Source organism: Amia ocellicauda, chromosome 20, assembly GCF_036373705.1.
Source record: "Amia ocellicauda isolate fAmiCal2 chromosome 20, fAmiCal2.hap1, whole genome shotgun sequence".
Lineage (NCBI taxonomy): Eukaryota > Metazoa > Chordata > Actinopteri > Amiiformes > Amiidae > Amia > Amia ocellicauda.
Window position 1 is genome coordinate 8,332,642 of NC_089869.1, and position 25,852 is coordinate 8,358,493.

The 25,852-nt window shown below is 38.8% G+C and overlaps 1 protein-coding gene across 2 annotated transcripts in view; it reads right to left on the reverse strand.

The window, feature by feature from the left end:
* Positions 1-25,852, reverse strand: part of ablim1b (actin binding LIM protein 1b) — a 128,303-nt gene that overhangs the window by 92,937 nt on the left and 9,514 nt on the right. The window contains exon 1 of one of the 2 annotated variants that reach the window (XM_066693225.1): positions 10,484-10,646. The exons of the other annotated variant lie outside the window; for it this stretch is intronic. Within the exon in view, the coding sequence (XP_066549322.1) occupies positions 10,484-10,571 (88 nt within the window). The 5' untranslated portion in view covers positions 10,572-10,646. Of the gene's footprint in view, positions 1-10,483; positions 10,647-25,852 lie in introns of those variants that run through there. 2 annotated transcript variants of the gene reach the window in all.

The window sequence follows — 25,852 nt, forward strand, 5'->3', positions numbered from 1 at the left end:
TCCATCAGATTGTGTTTCTAAGGCAGAATATAGCTTTATATTCATAACACACACAACAAATTAAACAGAGACTTTACTCAGAAGAACAATAACATTGCTTCAATTTGTTTCTGTACTAATAACCCCCCAGCGATGTTCAGAAGTGAGGAATCATCTTCAAGAGATCAACAGGAGAATAAGTCTGGAGGTTGTTTTTCTGTTGAGTCAGGGGATGCTGTGTCTCCTATGTGGGAGCTTGACTCATCACTAAGTAAAAAGCATTATGTAATACCGAACGGTTAGGATATGCACAAAGTAATCCACTGGTGTAGTCAAGGGGTTTTCCCTATCTGGCCAATCTCTCTGTCAATCTCCTTAGTGCTATTCCCGTGGCTGGTGGATTTAAGGAAAAGGGCAAGGCAATTAAAATGAAACATTAGTAGCGGTTTAAAAAGCAAAGGTCATTTACTTTCCAAGTAGTGGCATTTCCATTTTGATGTATTGTGGGCCACCACAAAAAAAAAAAAGTACACAGAAAGGTGTGCAAGAGTCATGCCAGTAGAAATATGCACGTCCTCTGAATCTGAGTGGAGTTAGAAGCAAGATACCCAAATTAGCCATGAATGAATGAAATGAATACCATCAGGCAAATGACAACACAGGACAAGTGTATAAACTGAATCTATAGCTACAGAAAAGTCTACAAAGTCTCATTTTATATCAGTAAGGGAGTATTCTTACATTGGACTCTAATCGCAGGGTTTGGTACATTTGAACATTTCCTTTTCAATAGTATTTAATAGTTTAAATCAACTGTTGTTCAGAATATACTTTACTTAAACTTAGTTAAGCAATTTAACAAGATATTTGGATTGTGCACATATCCAAAAATGTGTATTGATATGGCTTTTCATATTTACCAATTTTAAATTGAATCACAAGTACACATGAACGCTTGCATAAAAAACAAACTCAAGCATGCATTACCAGCACGCCCTTCTTTTTAAATTGGATTGAGATTGGATTGGGATCAGAGAACGTTGAAACTCATTTGTTCCAGGCTAAAATATTAGAGGATTAACTAATTCTGAGGTTGGGTTTTCCGTCTCTGAGCCATGGCTTCGGCTCAGAAAGGACCAGATTAGATTGGTCCTACTGAGTTCACAAGCTGTGCTTTCAGACCACTGCTGTACCAGAGTCCAAGCATGAGATCATTGCAGCAAGTTTTCAGTGAGACTGAAAACAGAAGTGGAGAGTCCAGATTCAGCACAAAGTCTGCAAGAACGTGCTCTACAATGGAGACTCCCTCGCTCGGCCAGACGAGTCCTGCGAGTAATTCAAAGCCTTCGAGTTCAATCAGTGCACAAGTGCTTCACAAGTCCCAATAATGTAATTGCATCACTAAGTCCTTAATAAGATAGCTGAAGGACAGCAATCAAAACAAATGAAGAGAGTGCGGAGGGCCATGTGAGCGGTGCAGTGGAGAAGGTAGGAAGATAGACCCCAGGTGGCCTACCTACGTATGCAGCCCCAGGATATCTGCATCAGATGGTACATGGTATTTAAGGCCTAGATACTAGATTCTGCTGTGCTCGTGTCCACTCTCTTTTGTGCTTGTTGTTGGGTCTCATACATTTATACTCTGTGTCAAAGCTGCTCTGTTTCCCTTTATATTATGGCTTTACTGTACTCTTTTGTCCCCAGAGAATATAATTAATCTGTGTCACTAATATTATACTGCAAATAATAATACAAATAACAAGAATGAAGGACAAGAAGAAGAATAAAATCTATAGCAATCTATAGCTATTTCAAGAGTGTGGGTTGCTGTTTATCAAACAATTAGCCAATGGAAAGGTTGGCTCTTCTAACAGAAAGCATTAGAGAAAACACAGAGGGGTTATAATCAGTATTTATATTGGAGTGCAGGCCTTGGAATGCCATGGTCTCTCTATTATTCATTATTCACATCCAGTATTATCTTCAGCCACTTCCAGTGTTATCTTCCAGTAACAGTAATATAAGGAATGGTGCCAAGTCACTTTAAAATACCATTAAGTTTGTGCTATAGTATTTCAAACTGTAAACTTATACTTTCCTCAAATGTACATTCCACTTAAATATGTTATAGTGATGGACAGGGACACTGAAACTTTTTTTTTTTTTTTTTTTTGTGTGTTAAGTGTTATAATTGGAGTAAACTGAACACCACACAAACACTGGGGACCATATTATACAGTCTGTGGGTCAACTCTCCAAAGATCACAGTTTAAATAGCCCCCATCTTCACATACACAGTTAGGTCCATAAATATTTGGACAGTGACACTGAAGGCAAAATGCCCCAAGAACAAGCAGGAACTAAAGACAGCTGCAGTGCAGGCCTGGCAGCGCATCACCAGGGAAGAAACCCAGCATCTGGTGATGTTTATGAGTTCCAGACTTCAGGCAGTCATTGACTGCAAAGGATTTGCAACCAAGTATTGAAACTCACAATTTAATTCATGATCATGTTAGTTTGTACATTTGAGCCCCTAAAATTGGGGGGACCACATATATAAATGGGAATAATTCCTACACTGTTCAACCAATTTGGATGGAACTACCCTCAAATTAAAGATGAAAGTCTACACTTAAAGAACATCCTGATTGTTTCCTTTCAAATCCATTGTGGTGGTGTATAGAGCCAAAATGATGACAATTGTGTCACTGTCCAAATATTTATGGACCTAACAGTATATATGCAAATACATTCAGAGAGACTGTGAAACCCAGAATGATCTTCCATTTACCACAGGACATAATGTTCTCTTTAAAATGTCTCCACTTTTGTCCCCATTAACATATTTTGGTGTCAGTTTTGGTTTTCCAACCAGACACACAGGCACAGAAACGCAATAGACATATTGCAGCCACCTAACAACCGGCAAAGAGCAAAGCTGAGAGACAGAAGAAAATGCTTTTCCGGTTCAATGATTATCACATGACTGCTGCGAAGAAAAGCCTGGGTCTGCAGCCAAAATATGAAGCACTTTAAAAGCTTAATTATAAATGACAATGCAAAGAACAAGCCCAGAAACAGAGATGCACAGAAGAATATATTCATACTCATCAAAATCGCTGTCAAATCCCCATCGCTGTTCTTAGATTATCAATGATAAATCACAGGGGGGAAGAAGATATGGAATTACCCAGGAAAATAATACGTATAATAAGTTTAGTTCACTGAAATAGTACAGTAGTCCCGCAAATTACAAGAAATCTACTTTTGGGGCATTTTGAGCAATATAGAAGGTTGTGATTGACTAAGTACTGGAAATGAATGGTAGAATGGTAATGAATTGCTATATTATAACACAAGCAATAATAACTACTAACTCAAGGAACTTTTACTTTTGCAGGAAAAGCTGAATTGCAAATATATTGTCTTTCTGAAGAAAAGCTGTAAAGGTGATTATATAATATACATAGAATTGATGTCACACACTGCCACCGAGCATGACGCTGTCGTGATGGCGTCCCTTTATTCATTTGCTTTCTTAATCTACTTTAATCAGGCTACTCTCTGTGAAGCTGATCAACTCTATAATGCTAAGTGATGACAACTGCATAATTTTAATCACATACAATGGAAACCTGCCTTCCAAAAATAGCCAGGATACAAACAAAGGTGGCACGCCAATTATAGTCATGTGATGCCTGCTATAAAGACAGCAAAACAGCTCATGTTTTTAAACTGCGGTGACAAATTCAGCTTTGTTACGAAGTCAGCTATATGACAACAAACATTCATACATATGAAGAATTTCCCCCAAATATCTACAAAGTGACTAGAAAACACTGGCTGAATCTTATGTATTTTGTTACTCTTTCAATGATACAAGTGTAAACTCTCTCTGGGTTTACTTCTAGTCCTTTCTTAAAGATGTATAAAGCTTATTATTTAAGCAAAACCAAAAACGTGAGTGCAGATATTTCACAATAACATTTTTAAATTACAATATTTGTGCTTGTCATTGAATTTATGGAGCTAGTGAATTACAAATGCAGCTGCAAAATGTGCAACAAGAGGCAGGTCTAGGGTGGGGGGTGATCTAGGGTTGCACTGATTGAAACTGATAGACTGTTTCCCAGGTGAATTTGTTACATGATTCTGAGGGAAGCATATGCAATATATTTTCAAACAGTTTACACCCAAGAAATGTGGAGTTTATATATTTATACACACACACACGCACACACACACATTTAAAATTAAAACATAAGCATGTGCATGCAACACACAGGGCTTCCCAAAACTATCACTGAGACTCCACTGTCTTCTGGCCTTCCTCGAAGCTAGACACTCAGTTACATGTTTGAACCTTTAATTGAACTAATGATTTCCTACATTAAACTTTTTTTTTTTAATTGCCTTAAGTTCCTAGAAAAAAATAATCATGCTTAAGTACAAAGTTCCATAGGGTAACAAGCAATCTTGAACATTTTAGGGTCTGAGAAGTCAAATTAAGTGAATTATTAGTTCAGTGAAGGATTCAACAGAGTTACAGAGAGCTTGGCTGGAATGGGGTCCCGGTGTCAATGCTGGGTAACCTTGCATTAACTTTATTTGATATGCATTTAACGTGAGCTTAATTAAGACTATTTGTTGATTAAATCAAAGCATAACTCACTACATCTGAAGTATTCAATTAACTTTTGCTGGTTTCACAAACCTGCAGTTTACATTTACATGAGTATCTAACTATAATTTTCTAACTACAATAATACAACTTAAGGAACAAAAAACAAAAACATAAATAGAAAAGCGGAACACAAAACAGCTAGCCTTGAAATCTAGTAGTGTGCCAACAAAAGGTTTTAAGATATTAGATCATAAACACAATGTTTTTCAACATTCCAGCCAAAGTAAATTGAAATCCTTCACCCCATTCAATGTTATTTTCTGTTTCCTGTACTTTATTTTACTTTAATATTTAAGTTATTGCATTGTGCTGTATTCTGAAATGAAGCCACACTATACTGCATAATTTTTTACAGATGTGAATTGCTGAATTCGCTGTCGAAAAGTGTGAGGCAATTAAAAGTAATCAACAGAAAACAAATGAAACACTATTCCATTCTTCCGGCATTTTGGAATAAGGACAACATGCACTTATATTAAACCCAGGGGGACTCACTAATCAATTCTCTAAAATGTTCTCTTCAGCAATCTAGCAAATAACGTTTTGCAGATGGTATGCATTCGGAAAACAGGAAATAACCAAATTGTTATCAGAGTGCACTACCGTATTAAAAAATTAAATCTGTTTCTGCCGTTTGTAAACCAGAAAGTAAACCAGTTTTATTAACATATTAAAATAGATTTCAGGACAGTATTCAAATATTTAGTTCCATTTCACATTTTAAATCTCTCTCTCTGATTTTGTTTGACTGGTTTAATTTCTACCTTAAACTAAATACTTTTTACAACACAAATCTGCCCATGAAAAAAGCATTTAAATTCTTCTGAAAGAGTATTCTTAGTTTTGTTTTTTGTTTGGTGTTAAAATAAATCATATCTACAGGCTATACTAAAGTCTGGGTGATGAATGCATCTCTCCCCTGCTCGGGATGCTGGAGTGCCTTCCCCTTACCTTGCTCTGGATCAACAGGCACATCCGACAGATGTTCACACAGGTAATAGTCGTCCGGGTTAAGGTAGGGAAGCTGCTTCATCATAGACTGCTTGGGTATGAGGTACAGCACCTCTGCCACGTGCCCGTCCTCGATGATGGACATGCGCTTCACCGAGTTCCTGCACTTCACTTTCACCGGGGGCACCTCTTTGCTGCGGGATGAGCCGCACAGCTTCCCCAGGCTGTTGAGATTGGGCAGCGAAGGCATGGCTACTCTGAGAGCCAGGTACGGGGCCAATGTGCCGAAGCTGCTTACAGCCCGCCGCTCTGCCGCCAAGCCTCCCGAGAAGCTCCTTCTTGCTCACTTAAGAAGATTAGGGATGATGTATTTTTAGTGATTATCTCTAAGATGAGTCAGGTGACCAAGGTATTAAATCTTTGCGATTAATAGACTCCCCCCTACCTGATATATGGATTGGGTGGCAATATTAAAAGAAGGGAAGCCAAAGTTAATATCCGGGAGGGACGGTCTCCTTTAAGAAGATTATAAACTTTTTTTTTATTACAGTTAAAAAAACAACAATCCTGTACAGCCCAGCTTTCACTAAGCCCTTCCACATCTGTGCAATTAAAAGTCCTTGTCCATTGTTAGGATTTAGCAAAGATTGTTCGATTTGAATTGTCTGAATTTGGTGCCAAGCCATATATATATATATATATATATATATATATAGTCATTTGTACTGTCTGTGAATCTGTGAACCTGAGGATTTCTATTCTGTGTTGAGTCTCAGAAGAAAATGTTAGTCATGATGCTGAATGAAGTTCAGTTTCATATTCATATTGCATCATCAAAAATGTTTTTTCCCCTTCCAGGAGTGTCTGACATTACAGTATTATGTGGATGCTAAAGGAATTATCAAGTATTCTGGCTAGGATGGTGATTAAGGTAATCATAGCTCCATATCAAGTTTATCACAGAAATTAGGACAGAAATTACCTGTACTTAAAACTTCATGTATTAAATAATAATGGATTCAGACATTGTAAGTGTGACACCATTGGAGAAAATCAACGATAAAGGCTGACCAGTGTCATGTGACAGGGGTATAACAGTAATTAGACAATCAGAGAAAGCAATGTCTCGAGAGAGTGCTTTATCTAATCCAATATCATATATCAATCTTGGTACATGCCTCCCTAATCCAACCCAATGGCATATGTCTGTCTTGGTACATGTTTCTACTATTTAAGACAGTGGCCTTCAGATCTGACGGATTTGTTTTGTGTGTTTTGGTATGAAGTTCAAGATCCAACCTAGGTGTGGGTGAGAGATAAGCTCCTGTTTTTATTATTTTATTTTTTTACATCTAATCAAAATGCTCTCAGACTCCTGTCTCTGATTAACTATTACTTACTTTCTTATTTTTAGATTCCGTACCTCCATTACAAAATTAACTGAACCCACATGGCTTACAGAAGGGATCTTCAGTGTCCTTGGAGCGTTTCAAAATCCTGCCCACCACTGACCGCTCTGCCCAGATTAGCAGGATTGTAGGATTCAATATTGATTCCCACATCCAGGACATTGGAGGAAAAGCAAGGAATTTGAGACTGATCGGTCTCTCATTGAATTTTTCTTCTTCTTCTTTTAAACGCATGGCTTTCAGTTTTGTCTTATTCGGAGCACTTGCCTTTGAGCTCTTTGGTTCTATTTGTTTTCAAGATGTTATAAATCGATGTATCAGAATTTTAATCCTTTGCCAAATCTCAGTTAGTAAAATGTATCATGTACAATGCTTAGTTATTAGTAGGTGATAATAATATATCACATGGCGATAAATAACTGCTTGTATGTACTGTATAATCACACATTTTAATTTAAAAAAATATATTTTAAGAAAATACTAGTGCAAAGGTCGTTCTGCTAAAGTAAGGGATTAGAAATGTCACCCATCCTGTAAAGATTGCCGGAGAACCTAATCTTCAATCCTGTTGATGTTTGCAAAAATTGAAAATTATTTCCATGTAGATTTTCATGATGGTCAGGCGGTGCGGGAGGTTGAAAGAGAAGCAAACAGATGCTGTTCCGTTTCACTCCATCTTTCACTCTTTGTACACCCCATAAATTATAGATTACTGCTCTGTATTCATCCTAAATCATTTTGCCATTTTTAGACGAATCAGCATGCGATTTAGCACACAGCTCACTGACCCAGGCGGAGGCAGCAGCAGGGGTAATTTGGAAGTTTTCTTTGTTGGAACCGGCGATGAAATTCTACAGCGGGCTGAACCGCAACTCCTCGGGACCACTACATCTCATCAGCATTCACTGAGGATCAAATTTTTGGACTACATGCTTTAACCACACAGGACCACGGCTGTACAACTGTCCTGTCAGATACCGTTTGATACAGCTGATCTTTTGGGTCAAAGATTTAGAGCAATTGCCCATGTCTTAGCTTTACAGTTTCATCTCGCTGATGAAGTGCACACTGCTGGTTTGCAATGGGAGGATGAAGGTGCCAAGCAGGAATAAAGTCCTATATCACCTTTTACACACAGAAATATGAAAGTCTCACTAAAGCAATGCCACACGGGATTAAATTTGCACGAGCACATTTTACCGTTGACTACTAAATCCTACAATACCGATTGAAGCGTATGCTTGCACTATAGCATTTTTTCACTCAAACTTAATAATTAAAGCTTTGAAATACTCAACGTGACATCATCAGCTCTTGCACTACCATACACCACCAATGGCAGCTGTGGAGAAGCCTTTGCCTTTTCAATAATTTAAATCTGACCCTCCCATAATCTTTAACTGAGTCAACAGCACTGCAGGGAGCCATACACTAGCAGAGGTGTTCAGTTTTATAACCTTTTTAAGTTGAACAGCCCATTTCAGTTATTAGAACTAAGACCATGTATATTTTATAAAGCTATATCAATTCAAATCTGTGCCAGCTCTCCCAATAATAATAATCATGAATCCATATCAATTGACTACTCTACCAATATCTCATGCAAAACGGCTTAGACATGTCTGCATTAGGAAGACGCCTCTCCTAGGCATAGAGAAATACATATATAGCTAATTATTATTTTATCATGCGTGAAGCCAGATTATCAGCTATAGCAGAGCCTGTGCATTTAATACACATTTAAGTCACAAATGTTGCAAAGGAAGAATAAAGAGCACATACACAAAGACATAATACTGCAGATTTCCCCTCAAGTCATTTCCTCTCACCATTTTTATCACCAGTTTGTGACACTCAAGGGCTGATGCACGTCTCTCTGATTCCACATCTAAGCATCTACCTAAATCAATGTGCTCCATCTAAGCACTTCTGTCAGGGATTTGAGAGCCATGTTTTCCCCCACTCTGAAGTTTTTTTACATCAGCACAGAGGGCCAAAATGGCAGCGAAAACAGCAAGGTGACATCTCTCGGTGAACCGCAGAGCTTGTCAACACGAGAGCTCGTCCCATTTTGATGTGTAACTAAGCGCACGCTGCTTTTCAAAACCTTTGCCAGGGAAAATATGACTCGGCTTCATTCTTTCTGCAAGACTTCAAGGTAGGTTATCAAAGCAGTCAGTAACAGATTTTGAGCACTAAACATGCCTTGCGTTAACAGCTGTTATTTTTTTCTCTCTTTTGTTAGTTCTTTTGAAGCAACATGATGTACCTATACCTCATTTCAGATTAAGGGGCTATATATATATTTTTTTAAAATCAATACCGAGGCAGAAACGAAAAGGCAAACCACTTAGAATGGCACAGCCAGATAACACAGTTTTTGGACCATGAAAAACCCATTCACAAAATATCAGGCCATGAAATGTCAACGATTTTGCGCGACATTTTTCTTCTAGCATTATTATTATTATTACCGAGGCTTCCTACGTTTTGACAGGTGATCAAAACCAGTTGCTAGGCTTTGTCTACTTTTGCCTACTTTCATAATGCTGCCTTCATTGTCTCTTAAATCATCTTATGCATTCACACACTGAGAATATTACATTTTCTGTCATGATTATCACAATTCAATTATTGCTTTAAATATACTCAAATTTCCAAACTATTCTTTGATTTTTGCTGTCTGCATAATATCTTGGACTAAAATTAAGCAGAGCGTAATAAAATCAGTTGGTTTATGAAAATTAGGTAATCTTGTAGGGCTTTTCTGGAATCCCACTGGGAATGCAATACCCATTGGTCGAATTCTGCTAGAAAAAGGGTGGGAAAACAGGTGGTTTGATTAAAACCTCTCCAGCTTAAAACAAACCAAAACTACAAAAAGAAGAATGAAACCCGGTACCTTTTATAATATGTAGAGCACACACCTATTCATTTTGCATGCAAAGTGTTCTCCTACCGTCAAGGCCACCGCAGACACTTGTAGCAACGCAACATGGCACAGGGATCCTGCAGCACCACTGTATGTAAATTGCTCAATTATTATTCTCATTATACACATTTGATAAGCCTCACGTCTTAAGACAAGTAATGGAGCTATCATACTACTTGCACAGGAGGGGGGGAAGCTATCAAGCAAAACAAACAGCCTGCCGAAGAAGGAGAGAGAGAGGGAGACTGCAGCACAGCCACTGCAGTAGACAGCCTCCCGCATTCCCTATTCAGGTATTTTTGTTGTGGTAGTATTTTCCTCCTTTTCAGCGTTTTTATTTCAAATTTCCACACACTGCAGCAGACTGGCAGCATGCAATCCCGACTGCCCAGTCCCTCTGGTACGACCTACAGCTGGTACTTTCCCACAGGAGGTTTTTAACTATGAATTAGAGAGAAGACAAATGCATTTAACAAAAATAGAATTTAAAAAAAAAAGCTGTGTATGCCGTGAATGTATCCCTCTTACCGTCCAGTCCAAAGCAAGAGGTGATTTTCTGGGCATACTGGCATATTCCCTCGTAGGGAGCTCCTTCTGCCTGGCCCTTCTCTCCCATCTCTTTGACACAGACTCACAGTTACTGCATGGGATCGGCAGCCTGTAAAACCAAGGCTTTTTCACTCCAGCCCCATCAATAATTCAGACTGCGAGGAAGGGAAGGAAAAAAAAAAAAATTGCTGAGTCCCAGGATCCTCCGCCCAAGGCCAGCTCTTCGGCACGAGCACGTCTCAATCTGGGATGCCGAGAGAAGTTAGCTAGGGTTACTGCCGCCTCAGCCCAGCACGCACAGCTCTGCTGCATTGCAACAGGTACAGGACCTACATTGCAGCATATGGGTGGGGTTTTTCTTAGTTGACAAAACTAAACAATGGCCAGAGTGGATTTAGAAGGAGGAAAACCACAGACGGGGATCAATGAGACGACTGCAGACTGTTGTATACCAGTTGAAAAGGGTGCAGTGAATAAAAAAAGATATATGCAAGTGCTGAGATTATTTATACAAACACAGAGACACACCCACCCACCCACACATTTATTCAAACCACAAACAGGTTTCTTACTTTTGGGAAATAAACAAGGTCATTTTTGCCTTCCTTCGCCAAGTCTCTGCCCTGTCACTCTTTTCTAATGTGTACAGCTGGTGTTGCTATGTTTGATACTGAACTTAAAGGTGCAAAGTCACTCAATTGTTTGGCTGCAATTGCCATCATTTTTCTCAAGGATTTCTGCCAGGAGGGGCTGTCATTTCCATCTTAATATTAAACTTTAATGTATTTACCTTGGAAACTATTCACCCACTGGTGAAATGGTTTGGTCTAGGTTTTAAAGGACTGCTTCAGGTCTGTCACCCTCAATCACACCGAGTACGTTTTTCTCCAATGACGCCTTTGTGCCTTTGCCGCCATGGGTGCAAATGAATGAACTGGAGAACTATGATGTTACCCACTTTTATATGAACTGGAGTTGCATTCCTTAAATCAAGCAAGTCTAAAGCAAAGCACAGCACACATGAAGGCAGATGTAATTACCAGAATGTTACATTCATTGTAGGAAATACATTTACGATAGTATTTCTGCACCGCTGAAAGTGTTGAAATTACATCATCCGTACATAGGAGAGACGGCTGCTGGACAAGCGCTGTACAGGAACCTTCTCTTTACAGGACATGGAGTGTATAATTGGTGTGGGTCATTAGATCCAATTCCAGCAGGTCAAGGGAATATTCAACACTTCACAACCAGAAACCGTCTGATATGGGAACAGTATGGCCGTGCCACAATTAGCAAGTCATGAAGAAAGAAAAAAATAGAGCAGTTATAATGCTTAATAAGGGATAACCACCAAACATTTGCATGCATATTTCAAAAGCAGAACAAAACGGGAAGGCACACAACCTAATACAAAGATAAAATGGCTTAATGGTTGTCTAACCCCATCATAGGAATCTATGTCTTTGATGAATGTAGCAGGATGTGAATGCACTGGCATGAATGATTGGTTGCCTTTTATTTTAAGCTCAATCAAACAACAACATGGAAAAAACAGACTATAAAATATGCATGGGGCACAGTGTAAGTTAATGCTAATGTGTCCAAAATAAAATCGATGTCTGCTTGGTAAGTAACTAACACTATATCCCCAAGCGGTGTGGATCCACCTTATACAGGCCGTGCACCACACCACATAAAGCCAAATCACATCTCTGCAAGGGACACGGCCGCACAGTTTGTAGCACTAGACTGGTTAGGATGGGAGGGTCTCCACTGTGCTGGGAGCAGACGGCTTTGCAACGCTCATCACATTTATATGAAGCCACTCTCCGGCTTTAATGCAGCCTTGTCTGAGAGCTTCTAATTGGGTCGATTTCTGGCGCCGGCCACACCACAAGTGCATTGGGAAAATTATTACCTAAAGCCCCTCACTACATAAAAAGTAATTTAATATCAATCCAAAAGGAAAACAACGGCAGAATAGCGGGGGCAGACGGACAAGATACAAAGGAAGCAAATATTGATTTAGTTTAGTTTTTTTGTCAATAGAGGCCAAGGGAACCTCCCACCACCCCTATCTCATAAGTCCTTTCATTGTTGCATTCATTAAAGCAGCACTGCAGTATTACAAAAACTATTTCATTATGAAACAGGGACTCCCCAGTGGCCCCACAGGGTCAGTGTAGTAAAACCCTACACCCCAGGGAGCAGGCTGACCTCACACCTCCTGCCCATCGAAAAGTGTCTGTCACAGCTGGGCCACCATCCAGTCACAGTCAAGATCCACTGAGACTGGGAAGAACAAAGTCATCTACAGGTCAAGTCAAGAACGGTGCCAATGGCCAACAGTCATAGTAATAACATAGTAATAAAGACGGATGCATACAAATAATTTTCAAAATCAGCCATTTGACTAATTAGGGTCACCAATTTAATGATTGCTGTTGTTTTCTACAGAACTCCACATCTGCACAGCTTTGCAAATTTGCAAGTCAGAATTATAATTTGACATTGTTCAATTGAATTTTTACAGAACGTTCTTAAATGTCACTGATGAATAATTCAATCTATAATCAAGGCATTGTGCTGCAATAATAATCAATTAGACCTTATCATTTAGACCCGTACCCATATTGAAAATGCCAACCACTATCAATGCTGCAGTCCTGGCCTGAAACCTGAAATCCCAACAACAAACACTATACTCCAAGAGCAAAATATGATCAAATATCTTTAATAAAATAACACTTTATTATTATCAGATATTAGCAAATACGAAAGAGAAACATGCATCACTGCCTGTCCTATGCATGACTGAAGTGTGGAGTCGGGACCAAAGAACCCCCCCTGCTGGACACACACTATACACCACTCAAGTGCTTCATCATAATATGAAATAGATTGCATGGTATCTTAGCAATGGCCATTTTACTCCCTTTAATTGAGCAAAAATGTGCTGCAGTTTTAGTTCATTTTTCTCTCTCTCCCTGTGATCTTGTGCTTCTATGTAATGCCAAGGATTTTGGTATGCAATGTCCCATGGGACTCAATGTTTATGGACACCTGACACTGTCAAGGTTTAAATACAGCACTGACCAATACAGAGGCATCGGTGGGGGGGGTGGCATTCCAGGAACCTCTTTAGTCCTGGGGGTATTTTCAGAAGGCTCATCAATTCTCAGAACATCTGGCACAATGACAGACACTTACCATACATGACACTGAGAAGAGTGATCAAAGTATTTTCACAATAGGTATACAAGTATACCCAGCCTCTGACACTATACAGCATCACAGGACTATTTTATATAGCTCCCAGAGAGTGTATCCTGTTCCTTATGTGCTTTATTCTGCTTATTATAATATGGCAGGACTCTGGATGCTTAAAAACCTAGGTAAAAAAACAACCAAACATAATATTTTGAGTAGAGAGAACATACATGTAAATATTCACGATTCCACACAGAAACAGGCCCCATTAAAATCAGCCCAGAGCAAGACTGCTGGAGTTTTGTCATAACTGCCTTTTCAAGTCCCTTGCTAGGGGAACACAACAGCGATAAACTATTACACCAGTGCCCTCAAGCCTATATTACACATGCAGCCTCACAGCCACCGCCAGCTGCAAAAGCATCTATTGTACTTTAGAGAGCTGCCTTTTTTTCTTTTGAGGCAGTATATGAAACAAACACCAGTGCCACCCATTTTGGCTCATGCCCGCACAAACAATGACGACTTCAAAACTTGTAATTACCGTCGTGGATCTGAATGGCTGATTAGCACAGCCCATTATTCTGCAGTGTTTAGGACGTCCAGGAGTTTGTCACAAATTGTTTACTAAATCAAATTTCTTCATGCTATAATCCACAATTTAAACTTTGATTTGATTCAAATTTGATTACAGAAGTGGACAGGTTAGAATTAGGAACAGATTAAATAAATCAAGCAGCCTGAGGTTGTATTTTATTGAACCATAAATAACTAATTAAGGCTCTGTTTTGAGGCACAGCTGATGATCTTGCAAGTTGACAGCATTCACATATGTTTTTGCCAGCCCAGCTTTTTGAGTGTAGTTCAAAACCATGCTTATTATAGTAGGAATCATTATTCACCTTCATACTGACTCTCAGTGCCTGTGCTGTCCACATAACAGATGCATTTGCATACTCTGGGTACTTCTCACAATAGCAGTATTCAGGTTTATATCCATTCTAGGCTTTTTTAGAGTCAGACACGTAGGTCCGCAAACTATAAAGCAAATATCTTCCTCGTTAAATAAGTGTGAAGTGTCTCATTAAGATTCCCCTTTGTTTTAAGAGCTGTGATTCAGGGTTGCCTACATATGAGCCAAGTGATTCACAGGAGATTTTACTTTTAACATGAGCGTCATGAACTACGTCAGCCGATTAAACTCTCTCATTATCCTAGAACAAGACACTTGATGTCATTGGAAATCATCAATAGGATGTTTGGCCTTGTTGCTAGGTTGTTGGGAGATTTATTTAACTTAAATAATTTAAATTTTAGATTTATTTATTTAATCAAATGCTGCAAACACAACAAAAATGTCTGCATTGAAGCATTTTTTGGGGATCTAGATGTCCTTAATTAACTGTCATGCAACATTAACAAACTGCAGCACTTTAACAAAACAGTCCAACTTCCTACCGCAGCATACGGATGCAGGTGGCTTTTGATTTTTAGCAGTATAATATTCTAAAACACCTGGTGTGCCTTTTTGTTGACAGACGGTATTGTATACATTGTATACGCCAAAATAGAAATGCAATCTATGATTATCTACTTGAGATAATGCTTGTATATTGTTTCAAATAAATACTTCCTGATGAGATTAGATACTATTCCCTTTATCTCGAAAATTAAAGAGGAAATGAAAGTATAAACTGACATTTAATGAGATGCTTTTTCATGTTTAATGACTAGTTCTTTGCCAATATTTAAATACATTTGACATATTTTCATTTGTTAGATGATCTTTAAAGCCTTTTGAAAGAGGCACATGCACACACAAACATACACACACACGTATGATATTCTTGAACCATTAAAAACCACACAAAGACTAAATCAAAATTTCAATCAACACGAATCTGAGACTTTGCAGGTTTAGCCTTTTAGGAACCTAAGCAAATACCAGCCAGTGTTCCTGAGGGAACATATATTTGCTATTTTTATTGTGTATTATAAGTAAAGCATAGCAAGATAATTTGCGTGTACACAAGAGAAATTTAGAAGTAATTTAATCCAATTAAAATTTGTGAATATTACAAGAGGAGAAATATGCTATGTTTCTGTCGCCTCATTAATCATTTGGTTTCATGTTTGGTTTCAATGGCCTTCTGTTGCTATTCGAATGAATTTAGAAACTGTATCTAATGCAAAATAACATTCACTTGCTACTGATGATTGGTCTATTAGACAGCAATGAGGAACTGGGCTGCCAATTCAAATACTGACTTTTTTTTGGCCTTGACATACCAACGAGGGCAGGAACCAGAATCTGTGGCTATCACTTTCACCTCCAAAAGTGCAGTAGAACTGGAAAAACCTTTACCGACTAAAATAAATAACAGTAGTCTTGAGTCATTTCCACCCTGCTTGGGAAAATCACTTAAGTGCTCTTTGTGATTTCACACAGTTCAAGGAATTAACACCCATCTGGCCCTCCCCCCATCCCCTCCCTCTCTCTTCTCTTTGCTGTTGAATGTGTGCTTCCCATCCCGGCTCCTTCATTTTAAAGAGGAGTGGAAATCCAGCCAAAGCGGAGTTTGTTGTTACATAATGATCCCGTGCCTCATCTCTCTGCGACGCTGACCCCCAAGTTTGCTACAGCACTGAGCACAAGAACATAAGTGGAATGCATTCAGGTCAATAGTCTGGCAGGCTCTCTTCAATCATGAGGCCTGTGGTGGGATTTAACAAGAACAGCATCACGTTCACAAGTTTCCTAATGGCAATTGTGGGGGCTTCGTTGATACTCTCTGGCTTGAGTTCAACTCAGCTGCAGTGACTCATGGTCAACCACACATGTCAAGCTTGCCTCAGAACCAGGCATAATTGTCCTGTTAGTCACACGAGGAGTTGATATCAGAGGAACCTCGATACCACAGATCTCCCACAGCCAGGGTAAAGGAGGAATTCATGACACGGCATTGCACAGCACGCTGTATTCCTACTGGAATACTAATGAAAAGATATCTTGAGGCTATTCACTCACAAGCAATTCAACAAAACCACCTTAAAAGAAGCATGATGCATCAATGCCCTTAGCTTTTACAAAGGTGTGTTAGAAAATGCTCATGCTACAGATGATGAGGAGGATGGTAATAAATTACAATAAGTTCTTTTAGACAATGTGTGTATCAATTAAATAAATAAATATGCAGTAGGCTATTTCCCTTAGCAGTAGTTGTGAAGTGATATTTATCGTAGTTTAATGTTAGTTGTCCAAAATGTCTTCCACAAAGCTTTACTTTCTCCTGCAAGATCTCAATGGACAAACAGAAACATGTCTGCAGACACTTAGAGGACAAACTACCAAAAGCAGAGTGACTAAAAACATACACATCCCAGACACAGATAGAAAGACAACAAACAAAAAACTGAGACTTTTAATCAGGTGCTCTTGGGTAAAAACTACAGCCACACCAGTGTAAACAGTATCAAGAGTATCAAGGAATCCCATTTAGAGTGGAAACACAAACACACAGCATGCTGAATGGAGTTTCTGCTACAATACGAACCTGGGGACACAATTATGCTTTACAGGATTCGGGGATTTATTGCTGTCAGTACACTGTACATTGGTCTGATTAACATACATCACTTTGTCAGCTGCATTACATCAAATGCATTCAAATGGACGAAAGGATGGGAATACTGCTAACCTCAAATCTGTGGCAGGCAAAACAAAGCATAAAACCGTAGCAGTGTGAACATCTACTGTATATCCCTGCGATCATGCACGTTGCACTGCTTTTTGGAGGCACTGCAGCTTTCTGATTTGTGGTGAGTTACAATAACAATGTGAAAAGCAAACCTTTGAGGTTGCCCATATGGAAAACATTATTGGATAACAAACTCTGCATTAAGAAACTGTACTTAAGTTTTCCTCCTTAGCTGCTTTTCTTGTGAAGGTTTGTTTGTAAGATAGTGGTGAGGCCACAAGGTGACAGGCCTCATAGTTTACCCGTTTGCCTGTAACATTTACATTTTTGTTTGGATGTCTGGGGTGACATTTTATTTGCATTTTGGGTTGTTTTTTTACTTTCACTTTGTTGCTTTTTTCTTTTCCTTTCATCTTTCATGGAGTGCAGTAGTGCTTTCAGCAAACCAGTAGCGTTCTGGCAAATCTGAAATGCCAGCTGGCCTCATCTGTGAATTCAAATATGTATTAAAAAAAAAAAAGAATACTGCACAAACACAAAGAAAGTTTGACTAAGTACGCCACAATTGTGCGGAAAAAAACGTGCCGTCTAAAATAGAGCCACATTTCTCACTGCCATCGCCTCAGAATTGTGTTTATGCTACAGATCCAGCATGGTTGGTTTGGAACCACTGGTTTTAAACCCACATTTCACATCTGATTTCCACACTTGCACCTTGTATTTCAGCTACAATCTATGGATTTCCCAAGAGCACTTGCAGGAATGATTTAAATAACTGCAGCTTCCAGAGACAACCATCTCAGAGACGGGCTACTGATAGACAGCGGGCTCCAGGCAGAAGATCACAGAGGGCACCATCCTCCCCCAGTAACTCAATGCACAGATCAGCCTTAATTCGCTGTGTAAATTAAAAATGGGCTTGATTCATACCCACGGCCCTGCTCCTCCAGAGACGAATATTTAAAAAAATGATTAATAATAATAACTGAGGCAAAACAGCGCATTATATAAGTCTGCAACAAGGGGAAAAAACAGATATCGCCTCATCCAAGATCCTTTTTAAAAACATTCAAGTCTCTCAGTAGAATCCCATGGCCGTAATCCAGTGTGACAGAGTTTACGGCCTTGTCCTTCAATGAGCCAGTGGCAGGGACCTCCAGCGCCAGAGGACAGTTGTGAGTTTGGGATAAGAAGATGTTTCTCTGCACTGGGGAGACCCTATCTGATCATTGACCATGCTGAAGAATATTCCTCACCACGATGCCACTGCTTCATCAAACTGTTTAGTTTCCTAGATTCATATTCTAGTATTTCAGAAGGAAAAAACATTTAAGACAAAAATCTTAAAATAGATTTAACAAGCAAAATCCACAAAACAGAGCTTTAGGGGAAAGGGTGGAGTTGTATCCATGCTAGGGTGAATTTCAGACAACTGACTGCTAGAACACATTCTTCAGGCATCATCCCTTGTGTCATGAAAGGGTCTTTATGGACATTGTCCAAAACAGCTGCACAAGTGAGTCTTTTGGTCTTTGGCTACTACAGACCGATGGTGCTCAATATCCCAGCAGCACCTGGATATCGTTGCTACAATGACAGCATGCCTATAGGACTGAAACCTAGATGTCATGCTGCTATTGGGTGAGCACATTTGTTCCTGAGGTGAATGTCCGAGTCAAGTAATCTGTTTCTCTGCTGTTCTCAGATTGCAGTTCTTGAACTTGTAATGTGTGTCTGTTTGATCCAAATACTGAATTGCATTTCAAAACATGCCAGTGTTGGGGAGTGTTAAATCATTCCTGTCAGTAATTGGCAGTATTTTGAGTTGTGTAAAATAAATATCAGACATTCTTTGTGAATAATGTCATCTTTTCCAGTTCCACTTTGCTTGGCTTTTGTACTTTATATTCATGTGGCTTAAATTACCCCTTGAATAACTTTGCATTCGGTTATACTGTCAGCGGACACTTAACTTGCAAAGGTTGCTTAGTAACTGCAACAAGTTATTTGTTTATTTAGCTAAGAGTCCACTAATTAACAGTGAATGATAGAAAATGCCCAAAAGCAGCAAATGAAATTTATGGACTTAACTGTCAAAATGCCATTAACTAACTAAATAAGTAAAAAAAAAAAAAAAAAGATATATGTTCTTGGCAAGATATTAAGGTACATATTACTGATTGGGATTAATTAGGTTTCAAAGGATTTGGTTAAGGCCTTCTGTTTTAAAAGCAATGATGACACAATTCACTGATGTCAGCAACTGCCGTTCTCCTGAAGTTAAATGTATTTTGGAAGAGCATACTCATCCTATCAGCTCTGGAACTGAAATAGTTTGAACTGAACAACCTGGTAGGATTCAATCAAGGCACAGTCATGTCTCACATAATACCATTCATCAGAGGAGCACCTACGTTTACAGTTAGCCAATCCAGGGAGCCACATTTAATAAGAAAAATCATTTTTCTCCCCAGCGCTCATTCCAGTAGAAATGGATGTGGAGACAATACTTAAGCAAGTACGGACCTCAGACTGCAGAAGAGTGAATATTAGAGAGCCCAGACGTCACAACACGTAGGGCAAGTGACCCTCACAGCATTTGCTAACACCAGCAGTGTTTGTATCATGCCTCATGAAATGGAAACTGATCCCAGTAATATACTTGTTTTCATTTGGGATTTAACAGCAATGAAATGCTTGAAGTGACTTTATAGGCCTAGTTATGTAAAGCACACAATGTAAGGACAGTGCAGATTGTGAAAAGAAATGTCTGCTTGCAAATAAGTCAATGCCAATCAGAATAGTTACCCAAATATGTAAAAAATGTGTTCTAACTAACAAAGCAGATACAGCCCCTGATTATAATTTTAAAAACCAGACAGTTATTTTTTGGTTTCGGACATACCACAGATATTATAATTTCCCAACAAGACGGACATGTTATATATTATATATCCTTGCAATAGAGAAAGCAAAGTCTGTAGTCCGCTATGCGTGGGTACATTATGTTTGTGTTCTCTAGCTGTGTCAAGTGTTTCTTGAGGAGCAGCTTACAACAGTGATGTTTACTCAGATGAGAGGTGATGACATGGTTAGAACATCACACTGGTAGTGAACACCTTCATTTATTGCATCAGATTATTAAGGACTATGTACTGAAAAAACACAGTCATCAGTTCCATCAAACTAGATCACCTTACAATTGTCTGGAAAGGAGGCAGTAAATGTGAGTAGATTACAGAAATGTGAATCAGTAGAAGTGTTAATAGTTTGGTTATTTTCGTCATTGTGTACTATATTGTATGGAAGCTTAGTAGAGCCACTAAGAAAAACAAAATTGTTACATTAATAATAGATAATATTTGCGTTATTTAAAAACTTTTGTGGTAAATAGATTGTAGGCATATGTAGTGAGGATTATGTTTGAAGCATATTTAACCATTTAACTTAAAACATGTAATGCAACTAAAAAATAATAAATGTAATGTATGTTTGATGCTCCTCTATAATGATCTGAATGTCAAAGCAAATTGAACTGGTGTTAACGCAATAATTATTGTGAAATAACGCTTTATTTTGTATTAATGCAATAATTGCAAACACAATATTATCTTGTATGAACGCAATAATTTTTGTGAAATATTGCAATATTATCTAGTATTAACGCAATAACTATTGCGTTATAACACAGTATTATCTCATATTAACGGAATCAAATTTATTTCTCTATGGTGCTAATAAGCTTCCGTAGTATAGGATACTGTACTATATAAAAAGAAAGAGGGGTTCCAAAACTAGGGAAATGTTACTTTCACTTGTAACGCTAGTGTTAAAGTTGTGCCCTGACACCTGCGTTATATGGAGGTTGCATTGTATTATTTATTTATTAGCTGACACCCTTACCCAGGCTATTACATAACCCATGTTAATCACTTCGAACTTTCTGGACAAAGTCTCAAAAATAACTTCCTTAATGCCAAGTTAATATTAAAGGAAAACATCAATGAAACCAGGGTTGTTGCAACAGTTACCTTACTAAACCAGTTGGCAAAGACCTGTCATGCATTCAAGACCAGGCCTCTCCAGGAACACTGCTAAAGTGCTGTTACTACAGTATTTACTGTATCCACGCACACATCAGCAGCTTCAGTAACGCTGTCACATTTAACATGAGGAAATACTCCACATTATCCAAGTGGGCGGCTTCTGCATTGGCTGGGGTTTGTTGTGTAAAGCCCAGCCAGTTTTGGCAGCGCTCTGATATCTTTAGAAACTGAGTAACTCCAACGACGTTCACCCTCCTAAGGCTATGGCTGCATTTCCATGCTCAGTTAAATACTGTATCCCCACTAACCGTCCAATGTACTCCTTATGTAACCTCAATGGGAATAACAAATGATTCTGTGGCACCAGGCTGAGAAAAATGCATTGCAGTTCCACAGGAAATCATTTCAGTGCCACTCTAATCAACTGGGGCAGTGTGAGCCTTCCTCCTTTGGCGTACTGTCACGCTGAGGCAGCACGACTACGGGTGCAGGGCATCAGGCTGGCACAAGAGATTGCGTAGGCTATCCCCGGCTACAGGCCGCAAATAAACGGCACAAGGAGCTGCTCCTTCTTCAGTTCCAGATCACAAGCCGCTACCGCCGTCGCCCCTTCCACCACAAACAGTATGAGCTACATTGTCATACGTTGGAAATGTATGTTGGAAATTGTACCTGTGGCCCGCTATTAAAAGCGATATCAGAGATGGCCATCGCTCATGACTCCACAAGAACACACAAAGCAAACGAAAACAAGACCCATCAATATGACTCGATACCGGCTAGACAACAAAGAGAACCCAAACATACGGGATACAGTATGATGCCCACTGCTTGTGTAGTACCTTCTTATTCAAGACCCTCATGGCTGGAAAAGGATTGCTTTAGGTCTCCATGGTATGTTTGGTAAATAACACACAGCCACAATTCAGCATGTCTCCAGTCAAATCATCTGTATTGGCAGGTAGGCCAGCACAATTACGTCTTATCCTATTAGAGATTATTATGCACTAAGCCCTAGATCCAGTTATGAAGATATAATTGATATAATTGCTCTTGCATTTGCTGACAAGCATCTCCAGGAACTCCAATTAAGTCCTCATAGAAAGCTTTGAAACTGAGAATTTAGACTGGGATTGTCTGTATGACGAGGAAGCTACTTAATTAATGTGCCTGGCTTAAGCAAATGACAATCACATGCTTCATTACACATTTGAATTTGCTTACGATGGGCTTTTCTAAAAATGTTTAATATAGAAAAGAATTGCAGTGTTCAAAATGTACTCTCATACAAAATTAGAATCAAAACACTGATGTTATACCACAGGTGCGAGGAGGTAGAAACATTTAATTGTGAGATGAGAGATCCTGAAATAAATGTAATGAAAACAGAATCTTTTCTCACTTCTAAAAATGTTTACAGCCTTTAATATCCAGGAACTCAGTGGTGAAATAATACTGTATTTCTTTCTGCTATTACTATGTAATATGCAGATCTTCAAGTGTTATATGCAATGACAGACAGCGCATAAAAATAAGACCGATCTCAGTGCTGTATCAATGCCCTGAAAACCATCAACAGTATCTCAAAACAGTTGCACTACAGTATTTTAACAACAAATGCTAAAGGAAGTAGTAAGACTGCAACAGTAAACAATACAGAAAAGGTCTGAAAAAAATAAATGAAGCATTGCTCAACCCCACCAATAACCAGATGTGACCAATTGTTGATTTTATATGTGCTCACAAATATAACGTCTTCTCATAAAACTCCATGCAGTCATTATAAGAGCAAATGCTACCACCTGAAGCTTACAAGAGCAAGAACATGCCAGATACTTCAGTGTGAAGGGGTTTGAAATGTATATGTTTCTGCTTTGGAAAAACCCACTTGCACTGTCACAGAAGATTCGGCAAAGTCTGCTAGACAAGTTTCTTTACTATCATTCATTGCATAACATGCCTGTCTAGCTGTTCTAAGTTTCTAACAAAAGATTAATGTTATTCATAATATACATCCAGGCATATTTCTCACACTTCATTGTGTACAATATGTCTTCCCAGTCAACGACAGAGAAATTATCTGTGAAGAACGTCAATATGCTCTGTACCAAACTGAATGTACTGCAACAGCTCCTAGTGCTGTACTGGAAGTCCCCAGAGCTACATAAAAGTATCTATGAGATTCTATGTGATTGGAGACAGAATAGATGGTTTTGTTCCCAGCTGAGAGACTGACCTGTGCTCTTATTTCTTTAGATATTGGACAACTTAATGACTTACATAATGCAACACCATCCAGATTGGCACAGACTTTGAAGTTTAATGTATTACCAGAATTGCTTCTTGCTTTTCACTGCAATCGCACAAACCATGAGGTTACGTTATTTTGTCCAGTTGTTGCTGAATTCAGTGGTTCTTAAACCTGTCCTGGAGTACCACCTACCCTGCTGGTTTTTGTTCCAACCGAGCTCTCAATTACTTAATTGAACCCTTAATTGAACTAATAATTTCCTAAATCAGAGCCTTTTCATTATTTTTAACAGTAGGGTTTTAAACTTGAGTATAACATTGTATAAGGAAATTATCTTAAGGAACAAATGTTTCTATCAGTTACACAACGTAAAAGTCAAATGTAATCAATTTACTTCAATTAAGGGTTCAATTAAGTAATTGTGAGCTCGGTTGGAACAAAAAACAGCAGGGTAGGGGGTCCCACAGGACAGGTTTGAGAACCACTGCACTATAGAGGTTCACAGAATACACAGTTGCATTTGTAATATATGTGGGGTTGACAACATCCAAAGTAAACATGATAAAACCTTAGGGTAGGACCATATCACATAACACAAATCTGCAGCATCGCTTGGGAGCTTTAGTTGATTTTTGGAAGTGCAAAGTCTGAAGAGGATTAGTCACTAATCTTTGTATGGAGGATGAAAAGGAGGCCTGCACATTTTAGGGAGTACAGAGGACCTTTAAACACCACAGATTCTACTGCAAACACAATATTTGGGACAAAGAAAGGGCACACTGGTATACTGTAGACTCAGTTACAGTAAAAAATGATTCCCGAAATATTTACCCATGCTTGCTTGGAACACATTCATCAACCACCAGAAGACAGACTGTTAGCCATGCATAACAACTGAAAAAACTAAAAACTGTGTTTCTCTAAGCCTGGTTTACTGGCTGCTCCCACCCTCAACACATGCAGCTGAGAACATCCGAGTGCATTTGTACTATAGTATTCCTAATATGCAAGAAAACAAAACAAAAATGTCATGTAATAAAAAATGAACTTAGAAATAATAATAACTGGATGAGCATTACTCTCTGAAATCTGCCACATGAACCACTTTCAATAATTTTACCCTCCATCTAAAGTGTATTTATAATTTCCACGGTACAAGCTCCAACAATGTGTTAAATTTCCTCTTTCTAGCCTTGACATTAAATGCTGGAACAAAATGCAATATAAATCACCTGACAGTAACAGGGCATCTTCAACAAGAATCGTGATAAAATAAACAACACTTTAAAAGGGGTGACTGGGACAAAAACATGTAGCCTATACATCCAGCATCCCACCTTCAGAAAGAAAAACAAATAGCAGAGACCAAACATGAAAAAATGAACAGCCTGGCCTAAAAAATAAATACAACCAACACTTACATATACCAGGGACTAACAGCTTTTCATCTGGTAACTTTGCTTTGTCCATCACGAGAGGCCCTGATCCACACTGCTGATAGTTATACCAATGTACAGTAGTGGTGCAGGACAATCGGACAATTCCACAATGTTTGCCTTGAGCTCATATTAATATGACAGGGCTCTGTTCTGCTCATTACAGATATCTTTGCACAAATGCCTTTGGAGCAACGCTGACAGTGCAACATCACGGCATGAGTATTATTGCATATTCTTTAACCTGATACGGTCTGGACTTCTACAGTTTCACATTCCTCCATGCAGACGTATAACCAAACTACAGAGGAAACTTAACAGAATGGAAAATTAATGCAGTAAGTGCATGGAACTCAAATGTTGCTTTCACTCCCTTCCTTGACGCCTTTGTCCTGCTTCCCCACTATTGTGTTCTGTAGGTCTTGAAACAGCCAGTAATGTAATATGGCAACAATGAGACTTGGAACTTGAAAATCTACAAAAGGAAGCTGCAGCTTTTTTTATAATATGTCATTAAGATAACAATAATAATGTATAGATGGATAGACAGGTAGAAACAAGTATAAACATCTTGAGAGACCTTCATCCAGCAGTGGATTGATATGGGCTGATGGTGATGACATGGAGAGAGAGAGAGAGAGCTAAATTGAGGTGAGATGACTGCAAATTTGTGATAATGTTTGGGATTTAAAGTTGTCCTCATT